Source organism: Agelaius phoeniceus, chromosome 15 (assembly GCF_051311805.1).
Source record: "Agelaius phoeniceus isolate bAgePho1 chromosome 15, bAgePho1.hap1, whole genome shotgun sequence".
Classification (NCBI taxonomy): domain Eukaryota; kingdom Metazoa; phylum Chordata; class Aves; order Passeriformes; family Icteridae; genus Agelaius; species Agelaius phoeniceus.
This window is the reverse complement of record NC_135279.1, coordinates 15,751,359-15,765,151: the sequence shown is the minus strand read 5'-3', so window position 1 is coordinate 15,765,151 and position 13,793 is coordinate 15,751,359. Positions and strand designations below refer to the sequence as shown.

General features: G+C 51.8%; 1 protein-coding gene across 5 annotated transcripts in view; it reads right to left on the bottom strand.

Moving 5' to 3' along the window:
- Positions 1-512: 512 nt before the first annotated feature.
- CYSTM1 (cysteine rich transmembrane module containing 1) overlaps positions 513-13,793 on the bottom strand; it is a 67,677-nt gene continuing 54,396 nt past the window's right edge. For all 5 annotated transcript variants that reach the window (XM_077186507.1, XM_077186508.1, XM_054642547.2 and 2 more), the window contains exons 2-3: positions 12,477-12,718; positions 513-968 (exon numbers count right to left, since the gene is read on the bottom strand). In XM_077186507.1, the coding sequence (XP_077042622.1) occupies positions 862-968; positions 12,477-12,718 (349 nt within the window). In that variant the 3' untranslated portion in view covers positions 513-861. The remainder of the gene's footprint in view (positions 969-12,476; positions 12,719-13,793) is intronic.

The following is a 13,793-nucleotide window of genomic DNA, read 5'->3' as shown; positions in this document are numbered from 1 at the left end:
GGCTCTGCTCCCAAGGCTGGGGGAGCAGCAGGGTGGGACACACTCCATGGAACCAGCAGCAGATTGTCCCCACTTTTCTGCAGACAAAAGCTTTGTATCCCTTTTCTGGCCAGGCGTGCCATGGGACAGCTTCAGCTCTAAATCCTCAGCACCAGATTAATCCATGGCTTTTCTCTTCTTACCCATTAATTTACCCCCTGCAAGCCTCTGCTCTGCAGTGTGGGATGATGGATCAGGGCTTGGGACCAGCCCTGCCCCAGGAGCTGCTGGGGCACACACACAGCAGCCCAGCCCGTGCTTCTCCCAGCTCTGCTGTGCCAGGAGCTGCTGGAGAGGGCCCTGGTTCCAGGAGGGGAAACAAAGATAAAAACCCAACTGTGCTGCCCTGTGTGGGATGAGGGGCTTGGAGGTGCCAGACCAGGGACTCCCACCCACAGAGTGCCCACAAGAGGCCAAAGACAGCACCAGAGGGGATGCCCACCATGCAGACAGACACTGAGACAGCCAGGACCTAGTGAAGAAAAATCAACTGTTGGCTTTAGTTATTGCGTACGTCTTCGTCTCTAGGGCTAGGAAAATCTCAACTGGTAAATATACATTTCATCAGAATGCCTTTGGCTGAAATACACCATTAGCACATTCTTCAAAGTTACAACAAAAGTCTTAGAAATGTTAAAAAGGGATTTTTTTTTTCCTTTACTAAAATAAAGGAGTGCACCCCCCACCCCGACAAGGCGCTAGGACGGACAGACGGGAACTCTTGGCTGTGCAAAGCAGAGCGTTGATTACAGTAACAGAAAGAAGTCGGGACAGGAGTGGGGAGCCTGCATAGCACTCGGTGAGCGGCGGGGCGGCAGCGGCTCAGGTCAGCATGTCCCAGAGGCAGCAGCAGCAGAGCGCGGTCCAGCACGCCGTCAGGCAGGCGCTCTCGCCCGTGTCGTCCCTCCGCCGCTCCTCCACCACGTACACTGCGGGCACAGAGACCGTGAGGCACAGATCGGCACCACAACACACAGAGAGGGACAGCAACCGGCTGCGGCCCGGCCCCCGGGTCAGCTCTGCAGGAGGTGCCAGCTGCCCCAGCTGCAGGCACGTCTGTCTGCAGCCTGTCCGTCTGTCCGTTCAGACTGGCGCTGCTCAGCCCCCTCGAAGGAGGAGCTGGTGCCCAGCGCTGCTCCAGCCCTACCACACACAGAACTGCCTCCTTCCCCGGGATGACAGGCAGGGACCAGTCCTAGTTCCAGCTCCGTGTCCCTCCTGCACATGTCCCTCCTGTCGGCTCCACACGCGAGGAGGCACAGGCTGGGAGGTGGCAGTGCAGTGACACGCCCTGGCCAAGGGGCGGCTGCCCAAACACTCCAGGTATCACCTCATGAACAGAAACCATCTCAGCCCAGAGGCTCCTGGGATTCACTGCCCACTGCCAGCTGGGATTCATTCACTGCCCACTGCCCACTGGGATTCACTGCCCACTGCCAGCTGCTCCAGCACACAGGAGGGAGCCCCAGGTTTGGGTGGAGCTCTTCAGGCAGGGTCTCCTACTTCAGGCCAGAGTGCTGCTTGCTCTTTGTGCCAGCTCCTGAGGCCCATCAGGACAGGGGAGCAATTTATCTTTGGTTCCTCTTTGCTGAGCCCAGGCTGTCACATCCAGAACTGCATCAGTCTGAGGGCAGGCAGGTGATTGTCCTTTCTGGAAGCTTTCCTGGCTCTCATTGCTGTGCTCTGTGTGGGAAACATGCCCTCACACAGAAGTCCAAGCCAGGCAGGCAGCTGGTGCTGGACATGGTGCTGGAGGCAGAAATCTGGGCAGGACACAGCTCATGGCACCAGCCTGGCTCTCCCATGGGCTTGCTGTGTGCCCAGGAAATCCCTCCCCAGTCACTCCTTCAGCTCTGCAGAGCCATGGGCAGAGGATGAGGTGCTCCAGCTTACACAATGCCACAACCCTGGCACCACCAAGTGAGGCAGAGAGGGAGAATCCAGTACCCCCCAAATGTCTGTGCTTGGGGACAGCCTGAGCCTGAGCCTCATCAGATTCTCTCTCATCAAGAGGAATAAAGAGAAGAGGAATCCTCTGCCCAGGCACAGCCCAGCCCCAGGGGAGCCCCTGCATGGCACTGCTGCCCACCTCCCTCTGGCCATTGTCACAGCGCCTGCAGCCCTTGCTCCAGGAATGTCAAGATGGAGGAGCCCTTCTCCCTTGAGCGCCGGGAGGAGGTGGCAGTGCTGTGACAGGCAGTGCTGTGACAGGCAGTGCTGTGACAGGCTCTGCCGGAGCAGGGGAGGTGCCACACTCTCCTCCCTCAGGAGCTGCGGTCCCTGCCCACCCCTGCAGGGCCCTGGCTGGCACCTCCCAGCAGGAGCAGAGCAGGACCCGATGGGAGCCTGGCTCCGGGTGCTGCTGCCAGGGGGAGGCTGCACGACCTCCTGCCCCCCGTGCAGGGCAGGGCAGTGCCCAGGGCCAGCCCCTGCCACACCCACAGGAGTGCAGAACAAGGTCCATGGCTCGTGAGCCTGGCACCCTCTTCCATCCCCCTGAGGGGTGGAGCACAGACCCATCCCATCCCAAGGGGAATCTCTCACATGGCAGGCAGGACTTTGGTCAGGCCCCTCCTTCCTCCCTGCACTCAAAGCCAAGCCTGGAAGACTTGAAAAGAGAACAAGGAGGCTTGGAGCCCTGACCTTACACAGCAGCTCTGCCCACTGCCTGCTCTCCATGGACAGGTGACCCAGGGCCTTGGTCTGGGCTTTATTCACCTTGTGGATCCAGGAGCTCTGAACAAGCAGCTCTTTGGTGTGTTTGGTCTAAGAAGGACCTGTTACAATCAGTGGAGGCAAAACACACACCAAATGCTCCAAGAGTCCTGTGTAAGATGGTGACATCCCTGTGCTGGAGCCCTGACAGCCCTGGCTACCAACCAGCTGTCAGGCTGAGGCTGTCCCACCTCTGAGCCATGGGGAGCTGGATTGCTGTGCCAGAGCATTGCCATACCCAAAACTGAGGGCCCCAGTGCCCTGAGACATCCAGATCCACATGGCAGAGGGAGGCTGCCCTTTGCCAGTTAAAATCAGCTGTCCAGGACTGCAGGGAGTGCTTGCCTGAAGTATTTATGATTAATCCATGAGAAGTTTTAAGCTACAGCCAAGTGACAGCGACAGCCAACACGACCAAGGCATGTCCAAAGTGCTGTTATGAAACACTTGCTGAAATATTGAAGGGAATGGCTTTTCCCAGCCTGGGCCTGTGCAGAGGGAGCCAGACCTCAGCTGGCTCGTGCTGGATGCTGCCCCTCTGCACAAGGGGGTCACAGTGTCCATGGGCATCACCCTGTCCCTGTCCCTGCCAGCCCCCTGGCACTGCTGCCATGGCTTGTGCTGGAAGGGGCTGCCCAGAGCTGGACAAAGGACAGGCACAGCTGGGGCAGGACCAGGGCAGGCCAAGGGACAGCAGCCCTGTCAAGATCTTTCCAGGACTCACCATGGGTTTGGAGTGAGCCTTTCTGTTAGAAACAGTGAAACAGCACTCCTGTTTGCTCCCTCTTCTTCTGCCAAAAGGTGGGAGCCATTTAAACCAGCAGCACATTGTGGGAAAAGCACCTTTCTGTAAAAACCCTCTGAAAAAAAGCTGTGGTTTTCCCCCGTGGCAGGCAGCTGTGGTACTTCAACAAACCCACTCACCTTCCAGGTTCAATGAATGCCCCAAAGACACCACCTGAAATACACATTTGAGAGGTTGCTGCCTTCCCCTGCAGAGCTCCTCTCCAAGCAGAGCAAGTCTCAAGGGCAGCTCTGGCACTGCTGCAGTCTGAGTGTGCACACCATCAACACTGGAAACTTTCACACCTGGAGAGCATCTGGGCAAATCTCTGGGGACAGACAGCCACCCCAGCTGTGAAGCTTTCTTTGAAGCCACATCAATGCTTCAGGAGCTGCAGCTTTGTTGCTGTCACCACACGAATTGCCAGAGAGATTTTAACCACAGACACAGAGCATTAAACAGCTTTTCTGATCTGGGTGTGGGGCTTGCAGAGGACAGGAGAGGAGCAGGGCAGCTGAGGGGTGGTCACTGTTCAGCTACAGCCACCAAAGCAGGCAAGCTGAAAAGCAGCTCAAAGCCAGGCTGGATGAAGTCTCACCAGCCTGGAGACCCCTCACACCAATCTGCTCCTTCTGGACAGGGGGCCATTGGCCTCAGGGCACTATCACAGTGACACGAGGACCTGAGCACATCAAGCACGTGGCAGCAGCTTCACCACTCCTCCCAGTCCATGCAGTACAAACACAGTGTCAACCCCCCAAACACCATATCCAAACCCAATCCAAAATCTCCCAATGAAGGGAATTGTGCCTTTTGTGAGATTCCTCAGTGTCTGAGTGCCTCCAAGCTGAAGCCACCCAGTTTTCTATGGTGAGCCTTACTGGGGACCTCATCAGCTGCTTTGTGCCTCTCTTCTGGCCAAGGTTGGGCCCTCCAACCACCTCCTACAGCACAAAGGATCCTTGTCACTATGGACAGAAGCCTGGTGGTCCCAAAAAGATGATGAACAAGGGTGATTTCTGTTAGAGGCACTAGACAGCACTCAGTTCTAGGCTCCACTTTTGATGGTTTCATTGTTTTTCCTAAAACAGGATGGGAGAAGGTGTGAACTGAGAGACCCTCCCAGCTCCTAATCAGCCTTAAAGAGCTAGAGCACCATGAATCATGCTTACCCTGAAAATGGTATCAGCCCCTGTAATCACACAGCAGTGGCCTGCACAAACCAGTGCAAATAACTCCCACTTTGTTTTTAAAACAAATACTACAATACCTTCTTATTTCATGTACAGTCTGCTTTATCTTGAGCATATACATTTTGTTTCTTCTCACACCTAATTGATATGTTAATCATTAGCTCCACGAAGGAATGAGCTGTACTTTTCACCCAGTTTGGCATAAACTAAAACTGTGACCTTAAGACTGCAATGCCCCTCACTGCAGTGCTTTACTGGGTCCACAAGGATTGCAGTACAAGGGCTTTGATGCCAGCATCAGCCCATCCTCTCCCAGCCTCAGACACCACTGCCAAGGTACCCCCTCACCTGCCTGGGGGTGGTGATGGTGCCTGAGAGCCCCTGAGCTCTCCCAGGAGTCCTGCACAGCCCAGGGTGTCTCAGGTATGACAGGAATGACACAGAGAGGCAGCCAGGGGCAGGCTCAGGGCCTGGGCAGCAGCAGGGGGAGAGCACAGCCCAGCACCCACCACCCTCTCAAGGTGGGAGGGCTCAAATCCCTGAAGTTTCCTCTCCTGTGGCCAGCACAGACCCTCACCTGCACTCCTGGCTGTGAGGCAAGGCCTGGGGCACAGAGAGGGAGCAGCAGTGGGTAATTTATCAATCACTGCTTCTGCAGCCCCAGAATCCTCCCTGTGCTATCAGAATGGCTGTTTGCCATGGGAACAGCTGCTCAGAGCAGGAGTATTACTTAATGCCAGAGTCTCATCTGGGAGGGAGAGAACAGCAGAGAAGGGACCCATAAGCCTCTTCCCACTTGTCAATTAAGTGGGTTTTATCACAAGCCACTTCTGCACCAAGAGCTTTGTTTTCTCTTCAGCAAGAAAGAAACCTTGCTCACCACCTCTTAGAATGTTCCTGTGCTGTCTGCAGCAGATTGTCAGGTCAGGTCAGCCTGTGCATCTGCTTTTACCTTCAAACCATTCTCACCCAGGTCCTTGGGAAGCTTTTCTGTTCAGGATGGAGGCCAAAGAAGGGAAAGTCAGCACAAGTGTGTCCAAGGGATGCAGAAGTGACAGCACCAGGAAATCAAATGTCCCTGAGCCCCTCTTGGAGGTGCAGGCTGGTCTGCAGCCCCAGAGCTGCAGGAGGAAGGACCACCCAGCCATGGCCTCCCACTTCTCCTGAAATAAACCCCTCACAGGCAGCAAGTGCAGAAGAAGAGATTTCAGGACTGGGGAACAAGGACTAAACTTTGATTTGAGCTGCCACCAAGGCTGCTCTCTGCACGAGGCTGCCAGGGCACAGCCTGGGCACAGATGAGATCTAACTCTCTTGGCAAGGAAGACATTTAATTGTTCTTTCTCCTCTCTGAGGGTATTTGCTCATGCCTAACAGTTTCAGGCCTGTTATTTCCCAGCCCCCCAACTCCCTCCTGCCCAGAGGCTTTCCCTGTGTGCAGTCTCTACCACACCACACTCAAATTTCAGGAAATACCTCAGTACACTCCTGAAACAGATACCAGAGCCAGATGGAAATTCAATAGCCCACTTCCAAGAAAAAAAATCTTCCAAAGCTGCAAAATGCTCAGAACAAGTTTCCCAACTTCCAGCTCCAAACACAAATGGCTACTGCCAGAGCCACCTGAGCAGAAAGCAAGTGTGTCAGGAAATGAAAATACCACAGAGTACAGGCAGTTCCAGCTGCAAATCCCCTCTGCCACCAGACAGGCACTGCTGACCCAGCCCAGATTTCAGCTGGGCTCAAGCAGAAACAACTGATCCACAACTACTCTGAGCAGGTATCAGACCTCTCCTCTTCCATGGCCACATGCCTGGGGTTCAGCAGGTTTGGAAAATTCCTGCCTTTGTGTTCCTGAGCAGCTGAGCAGCTCTGACATTCACCCCAGAGAGCTGTTCCAGCTTTCAGGAAGCTGAGCAGGCCACACATTTCAGGGAAATCACTGTGCAGGCCAGCCAAGCCAGCACTTTGCAGAGCCAACACTGCCCTGGGCAGGGCTGTTCCCCTCTCACACACCAGCCTGGGAGCCAGGCTCAGCAAGAACCAGGCAGAAGATTTTCCTGCAGCTGAGCTCAGGGCTGGAAAAGGTATTGTTTCCTCACCTGAACACACAGGGATGGGATTAAGAGATCTTGGAGGTAATGGAAGTGATACCAATCAGCATTTTTGGTGTATCAATGTGCCTGGGAAGGGTTCAACCTCTCTGAAAAGCACAAGCATTCCTTAGAGGAGTCAGCACACCTTCTGTAGAGTGCTCAGGTCTGGGCAGGATGTCAGCAGGCATCAGCCAGCTCTCCAAAGCACAAAAACCCCAGCACACAGGTTAGAAAGTGCACAGGAGACATGTCATGTGAGAAACAAGCTTTCCCTCAGCTCAAATGTACAATAATTCACGGCTTCAGATTTTGAGCCTGCTTCTAGGGTACAACAGATGAGAGACATCTCCCAAAACTACAGATTTGGAGAACTTCCTCTGACATTTTTTTTAATCAGTAAAATCTTAACTTACTGTTAAGGCAAGATGTTTTTAACTTAGTCAGCTGCAGGGCTAAAAACAGCCCAATCCTCAGCCTGTGCCAAGGCTTACACTGAAAATCAGCATCAGCCCTAGAGTTAAACAAGACCTGGCTTGGAGGGATTTACACAGCACAAACTTCATCTTACAAAGGTCCTGCAGTCGTGCTGTGGGTGACTGACAGGAGGAGGGACAAAGCCCAGGTTAAAGCACAAGGGAACCCAGTGAGATCCTCCTTGTGCAGCCCCACAGGGCCAAGTCCCACAGTCTGGGCAGTGCTGGGAAAAGGCTGTGCACAATTTGCTCCTCACCCAGCCTGGTGCCAGCTGACAAGGACTGGAACAGCAGCCTCATTTAAATCAGCCTGCACTGGAGCCAGCCTTGGCCTCCTGGGACCAGTTTGTCTGAAGCATGATTTCAGATACTGGGAATTGGGAATAATTTTCTTTGCATCAGGTTTTGATCAGATTACTCCCTCCTTGGGGGTGAGAAGCAGTGAAGGTGAGCTGAGACAGCAGCCCCAGGACTGCACTGTTTGCCAGCCAACAGCCCCTGCTGTTTGTGCAGCCAGGGACAGAGGGAGGGATGATACAGCAGTCCTGGAGCAGAGAACACTGGGTTTTAAAGCACACTGAAGAATGAGAAGCAGATAAGAGGACAACTGCCAAGTAAGATTAAATTTTTCTTTGGCAGGACTCCAGCATCTGGAGTTGCAGCTCTTGAAGGTACAGGAACAGTTAAACTAAGTGATCTGACAGACTAGAAAGGATCAACAGACAGAGAGAGAAAGCCTGTGCTCCAAATTAACTCCTGCTGGGGAAGGCTCAGCTCCACAGGGCTTGGCAAACAAGGGGGTAACCACTGAAGGCACTGGAGAGCTTCACCAGAATGACTCCAGTCCCCTCCTTTCCACACAGAGACAGGTAAAGAGGAAAATCCATGCAGGGATTTTCAGTGCCTGTATCTGGGTGACCTGCTTATCCTGCAGCTGGGCAAACATTAGGAGGCAGACAGCATCCCTGTGACTGGGACTCTTATCACAGCCAGCTTTGCTACAAGTAATCAACTCCCAGAAATAAGATTTCCACCTGAGTGTACAATGGCTCAGACGCAATCCTGAGCTCTGTTTGCCTTCAGTGCCTGCTGACAGAGCCTGGTTCCCTTTGGCACAGCACAGAATAACCCCATCCATTACGTTGGCATGTATCAACGTGGAGGGGGGGAGAAATAAAACTGCTCAAATTGCTAGCATCAGCTTCTGCTTTTAGAATTAGTATGTCACTTTGTACTTTGGCTCATTCCACTTCTTTTTAAAGCATACCTTTATCAGCCCCATTACATTTCACCTCTAATTTACATAGACAAGAAAGTTCCAGCTGAGCAGTCAGCAGTTACTGTGGTTTCCTTACACCAGCTGATAGCAAATAATGAAAATACTGGTGGGGAAATGAGAGATCTTCTGGAATGAGGTATTTTCTTCCTCTTAAGCAAGCCCCTTCTGTAAAGAAGAACCTGCTGCCTACACAATGCTGCACACAGGAACCACATTGCTAAAGCTGTGTGTTTCCCAGCTTTGTTCTGGGGCAGGCACTGTGTGGCACATCTGCCCTGTCCCAGGAACTCTCACCCTCAAGGCCTTTGTGTGGACAGACAGGAGCCAGCCCTCGGCCCTTGCAGCAGAAAAGTGCAGACAGGGGTCAGCATGTCAGCTCCCAGAGCCAGGAAGCTCAGTCAGACACCCTTAAGAATAATGTCCCTCAGGCCCAGCATCCTCTAAAGGCAAAGGGCAAACTATTTATTTCTAATGAACAACAGCCAAGGCAGCTGCCAGCCCTAGCAAGATGTGAGACCTGGGGTTTCTTTGGAGACTTTGGTATCAGTAATCTGGTGAAGCCTAAAAGCCATCCATCCAAAAAAACAAACCCATGAGGGCTTCTGTGCCACCTCAGCCAGTCACCAGTGAGTCTCCAGCTTGCTGCTCCTTCACATGGAGAAAAACCATTTGCTTTGAGGCCTGTCACACCCTGAGGCAGCTGGGGTGACTCTGAGGAGGTGCAAGCTTTTATCCATCCCCTCTGGGAGAAAGGGCCAAGGATCACTGGGATCAGCTGCAGTGTCCCTGTGCCCTATGGGGGTGGCCACATGGCAGTCATATGGCCACACCACTGTCTTAACACAAACCACAAGCTGATTTCTGCAGCCCAGACATCCTTGTGGTTGGCTAACCCTGCACAGACAGTCCAGAGGGGAACACACTTGTTCTCCTTGTTCAGAGCTGCTCTGGACTGCAGCTTCCTCCAACAAGCCTTTAGATTTGTCCCCCTATCCAGGGGCACATTGAAAAGGTGGTGACATCCCTTTCTCAGCTGTTTGTTGCAGAGTCACTGCTCACTGAACAGCAAGAACTTTCTCTTTCTTACCCTTAGCAGCACTCAGGTTAAGCTGCTTCCCTGTTACATCTCAGATGCAGCTTTAATATAGAGAGTGAGGCATGTGAGGATTTTTGACTTCTCCAAGGGCCAGGTGGACAGCCTATGTCCATTGCTACTCCTGACAGGCTACAAATTAAGATGAAACAACACCATCACCATAAAATGCTACTTTACCATCAGATTCTGAGAGCTCAACAGTAATTATTTCCATCTGTGGGATCCACTCAAGACCAAAATATGATACATAATTACTTCCACACATTAGCATTAGCACATTGGCTCTGCCCTACACTTTGCAGTCTGCCCACACAGTAAAATAATGGAAAGCACAGAATTTAAAGTATAGCAAATTTCCCAATTTTCACTGTGGACACACATTTGCTCAGAAATACTAATGTACTGCCTTGAGTAGCTTAATTCATTAGATTAAGTAAAGTCACATAGGAGAGCAAAACATCTGCTCTGAAAGGAAAAAATCCACACAGAAGCTCTTCCTAGATAATTGTTTGGAAACACCACAGGAACTGACAAGGCACAGGAAACCACACTGGACCAGCTAGGCTGACTGCAATGCTTTGATTAAATTTAGATGTCAATTTTTTATATTAGGAGTTCAGCCACAGATATCAACAGATACATGGCACTGGTGTAACAGATTTATAAAAAATTCGCTTTTTTAGAGACAGCCACTCTAAACTAGACACTCCTGGGGATCTTAAACAAAGCCCCTTTGAAAGCTCTTTTACAGTGTCAGGGCACAAAGATCAGGTTCCAAACTGGCCAGAAAGGAGCAAGGGGTGGGGGGGGAAAGGTGTTTAACAGAAGGAGAATGAAGAAAAAGAAAGCTTTTGCAGATAAATGCAAAGTTATAGCCCTGACTTCACTTGGCAGACATTAATAAATGTGTTTAAAATAAACATGTGCCATCCAGAGGGACCTGGACAGGCTGGAGAGGTGGGGGCATGAACCCCATGAAGTTCAGCTGGGCCAAGCAGAAGCTCCTGTACCTGGGTAGGGGCAATCCCCAGCACAAACACAGGCTGGGTGGAGCAGGGATGGAAAGCAGCCTGGGGAGGACTTGGAGACAGGGTTAGATGGATCTTGGGAAGGAATTCTACCCTGTGAGGGTGGGGAGGCCCTGGCACAGGGTGCCCCAGTGAAGCTGTGGCTGCCCCATCTCTGGAATTGTTCAAGGCCAGGCTGGATGGTGCTTGGAGCAAATTGGGATAGTGGAAGGTGTCCCTGCCCATGGCAGGGGGTTGGGAAAGGCTGATCTTTAAGTTCCTTCCAACTCAAACCATTCTGTAATTCTATCACTTTTTCACATCTACTTCTGCAAAAGCAGAGCAAATCAGAGGCTCCCAAGGAGGGTTCAGAGACCACCTGTAGCTGCAGCAGGAAGGCAGCTCAAGGACAAGACTTACCAGAAGGTTTTTGATTTATGGGTTAGAGTGCTGCTTCTGCAGAGCTGAAGTTGTGTTAGCTTAGGCTTAACAAAATCAAACCTCCTGCAGAACAAGCCTGGGCTCTCAGTGAAGGACACTCAAACACTTCACTGCCTGTCCCCTCCAACTTCTTTGTGCTTGTCCACAGGCTCATAGGCAGAGTAGAAGACAATCAGTGCTATCAGTTCCCTGATCCAGTTTGATACAAGATCCTTCAAGCTTCCAAGGCAGCAGAACTGTCTCAAAGCCACAGCCCCTGTGTCCCCTCAGCCCCTGCCAGCACATCCCTTTGTGTGGCTATAGCAAAAAAGCAACATTGGCACCAACCAAAGATGTTCAACATGGTGGACAAGGAGTTGTCCCCTGCCCAGTACTCAGGAACATCTCTTAGCCACCCCAAAACTCCAGGGAAAACCCTGATTACACTTTGAGTCCATGTGGTGGAAGTGGTGGGAAGCATCACCACGCTGCTGCCTCCTCCTCAAAGGCAGGGCTCTTGCTCTGTTACAGAGGAAGTTGAACTCATGATTTGCCCTCAATTCAGTTTCTTATTCACTCACACTAATTGTTTACTGCTTAAATTTGGGCCCTCCTGATAGACCCACATCACATTGTTCAAACCACTGAACAGTCCCACCTCTCGCAGGTGGGATTAAAGGATGAAAGGACCAGAGCTTCTCCTCCTTTCTGTGAGGAGAAGCTCTGGTCCTTTAATCATCTTCTCTGCCTCTGCTCTGGCAACCTGAGCCTGCAGCAAGCCCCAGGAGAGCAGTGGGTGCCAGGGCACACCAATGTGCCACATTGTGGGGACATGGTACACAGATGGACCAGCCAGCTGCCACAGGGAAGGTGCACCACCCTCCCTTCCTTCCCCAGGAATCAGGGTTTTTCCATAGAATGGTAATAACTTTAGAAAAAAACAAAATGCCCGGGAATGAGTAGATCACTTGGACAGATACTGATGGGCTCCAGAAAACTGAGGCCCATTAATTCAGTAGGAATTGTACATTTGAATATTATCAGCTTTAACTGTGCAGCCTTTGGCTGAAACTTATCAACCAAGAGACAGGTGGAATGAGAGCTGTGGCAAATCTAAAGCCTGTGCAACAAACTCAGCATAAGGATTCCCTTGAGGAGTCAGCAGTAAGGATGCTCAGCAGCATTCTCCAACAACCAGAGAGAGAACTGTGAGAGACACTGCAGCAAAATAAAAGCATGAAAACAAGCTGCAAACAAAATGGGCACTTCCCACAAGTCTCCACCCCCTCCAAGGCCATTAGGGCCAGGTGCTGGTGAACACTTCACCTCAAGGTCAGCGTGTCCCTGAGGTGGTGCTGGAGCTGTCAGCCATACCTGTGTTTTTCGGCCCATCTGCGTACACTGGTCCTGGTGGTGGTGGAGGTGCATTCTGCCATCCATACTGGGGATATCCTTGGTAGCCTGGCTGGCCTGGCTGGTAGGGCCCAGGGGGATAGCCAGGGTAGGGGCCAGGGGGGGCCCCTGGCTGCTGGGCATAGGGTGGGTACGGGGCAGTCGGGCCCGGGCCGGGGTACGGTGGAGGATTATCGTAGCTCATGTGGGATGCACAGTCTGGCCTGCAAAAGAGGGAAACAAACAGGACAACTGGTTTGCTTTTGTCTGCTCATCCATGACCATCTGAGTTCCTTTTCACACTGCTCTCCAAGGCCCTATGTTGTGTGAGAAGCAGACTTCAAAATACCTAGTCAAGCAGCAGATTTATTTTTAACCCTATCACAGGGGCAGGGAGGGAGTTGAAGTGATTTCTCTAGGTGACATAAGTTTAGCTGAGCAGGAGTAACATGCTGCTTTCCAGCCATGCATCAGCTATTCACCCTAAGACCTAAGTCTTGCAGCAGCAAAACAAAACCCTCTGCTTCCACTCACAAGTAAAACACTTTTAAGAGAGACTCAGAAGTGATTATTTCCTGTTTCTGTAAATATTGGAAAGGAAAACAATAGAAAAATGCAGCCTCTTCCAGGCATATTTGATAGCTTTGACAGGAGAAGGAGTGAATACAAATGTCCATTACATTTCTGGTAATTGTTGAGGCCTCCAGACCACTCTGGAGCAAGGCTGTATGTGATTAATTTCCTGATGCCACTGTACCCCAGCACGTTGTGTAGTCTTCCAGCCATACACAACCAAATCATTAAGCAGCCACAAGAAATTAGGGCCTTGGGCACAGCCTCATTCAAAAAGCAACATTAAAGACACCTCAGAGAGTTGATGCTCATAAAACCCATGCCATGTATTACTCATGGCACAGCCATCAGAAGACAAGACTGTCACAATACTGCAATTTTAATGAACCTCTAAGTAGCATGACTAAGCAAACCATCGCTTACATTAGGCTCCTGAAGCTTCTCCCTGTCTGAGAAACAGAAGTGTATGTTAATATTCAGGAACCTTCCTGGCTGAAGCAGCTGAACCCTGCTATTTCCTTCCCCTATTACAGGGTGCAGACAGATCACCAGTTCCCCTTTGCTACACACCTCCTCCCACACGCCACAGGGAGAAATACCAGCAGCACAATCTGCCTTGCTGCTGCAGGCTGCAGAGGGAGAGGCTGGCCAGCAGGATGCCCTGTGGATGGCACTGGGATGGGCACGAAGCCGGGCTGGGCTGACTGCTCAGCACCGTGTTCCCAC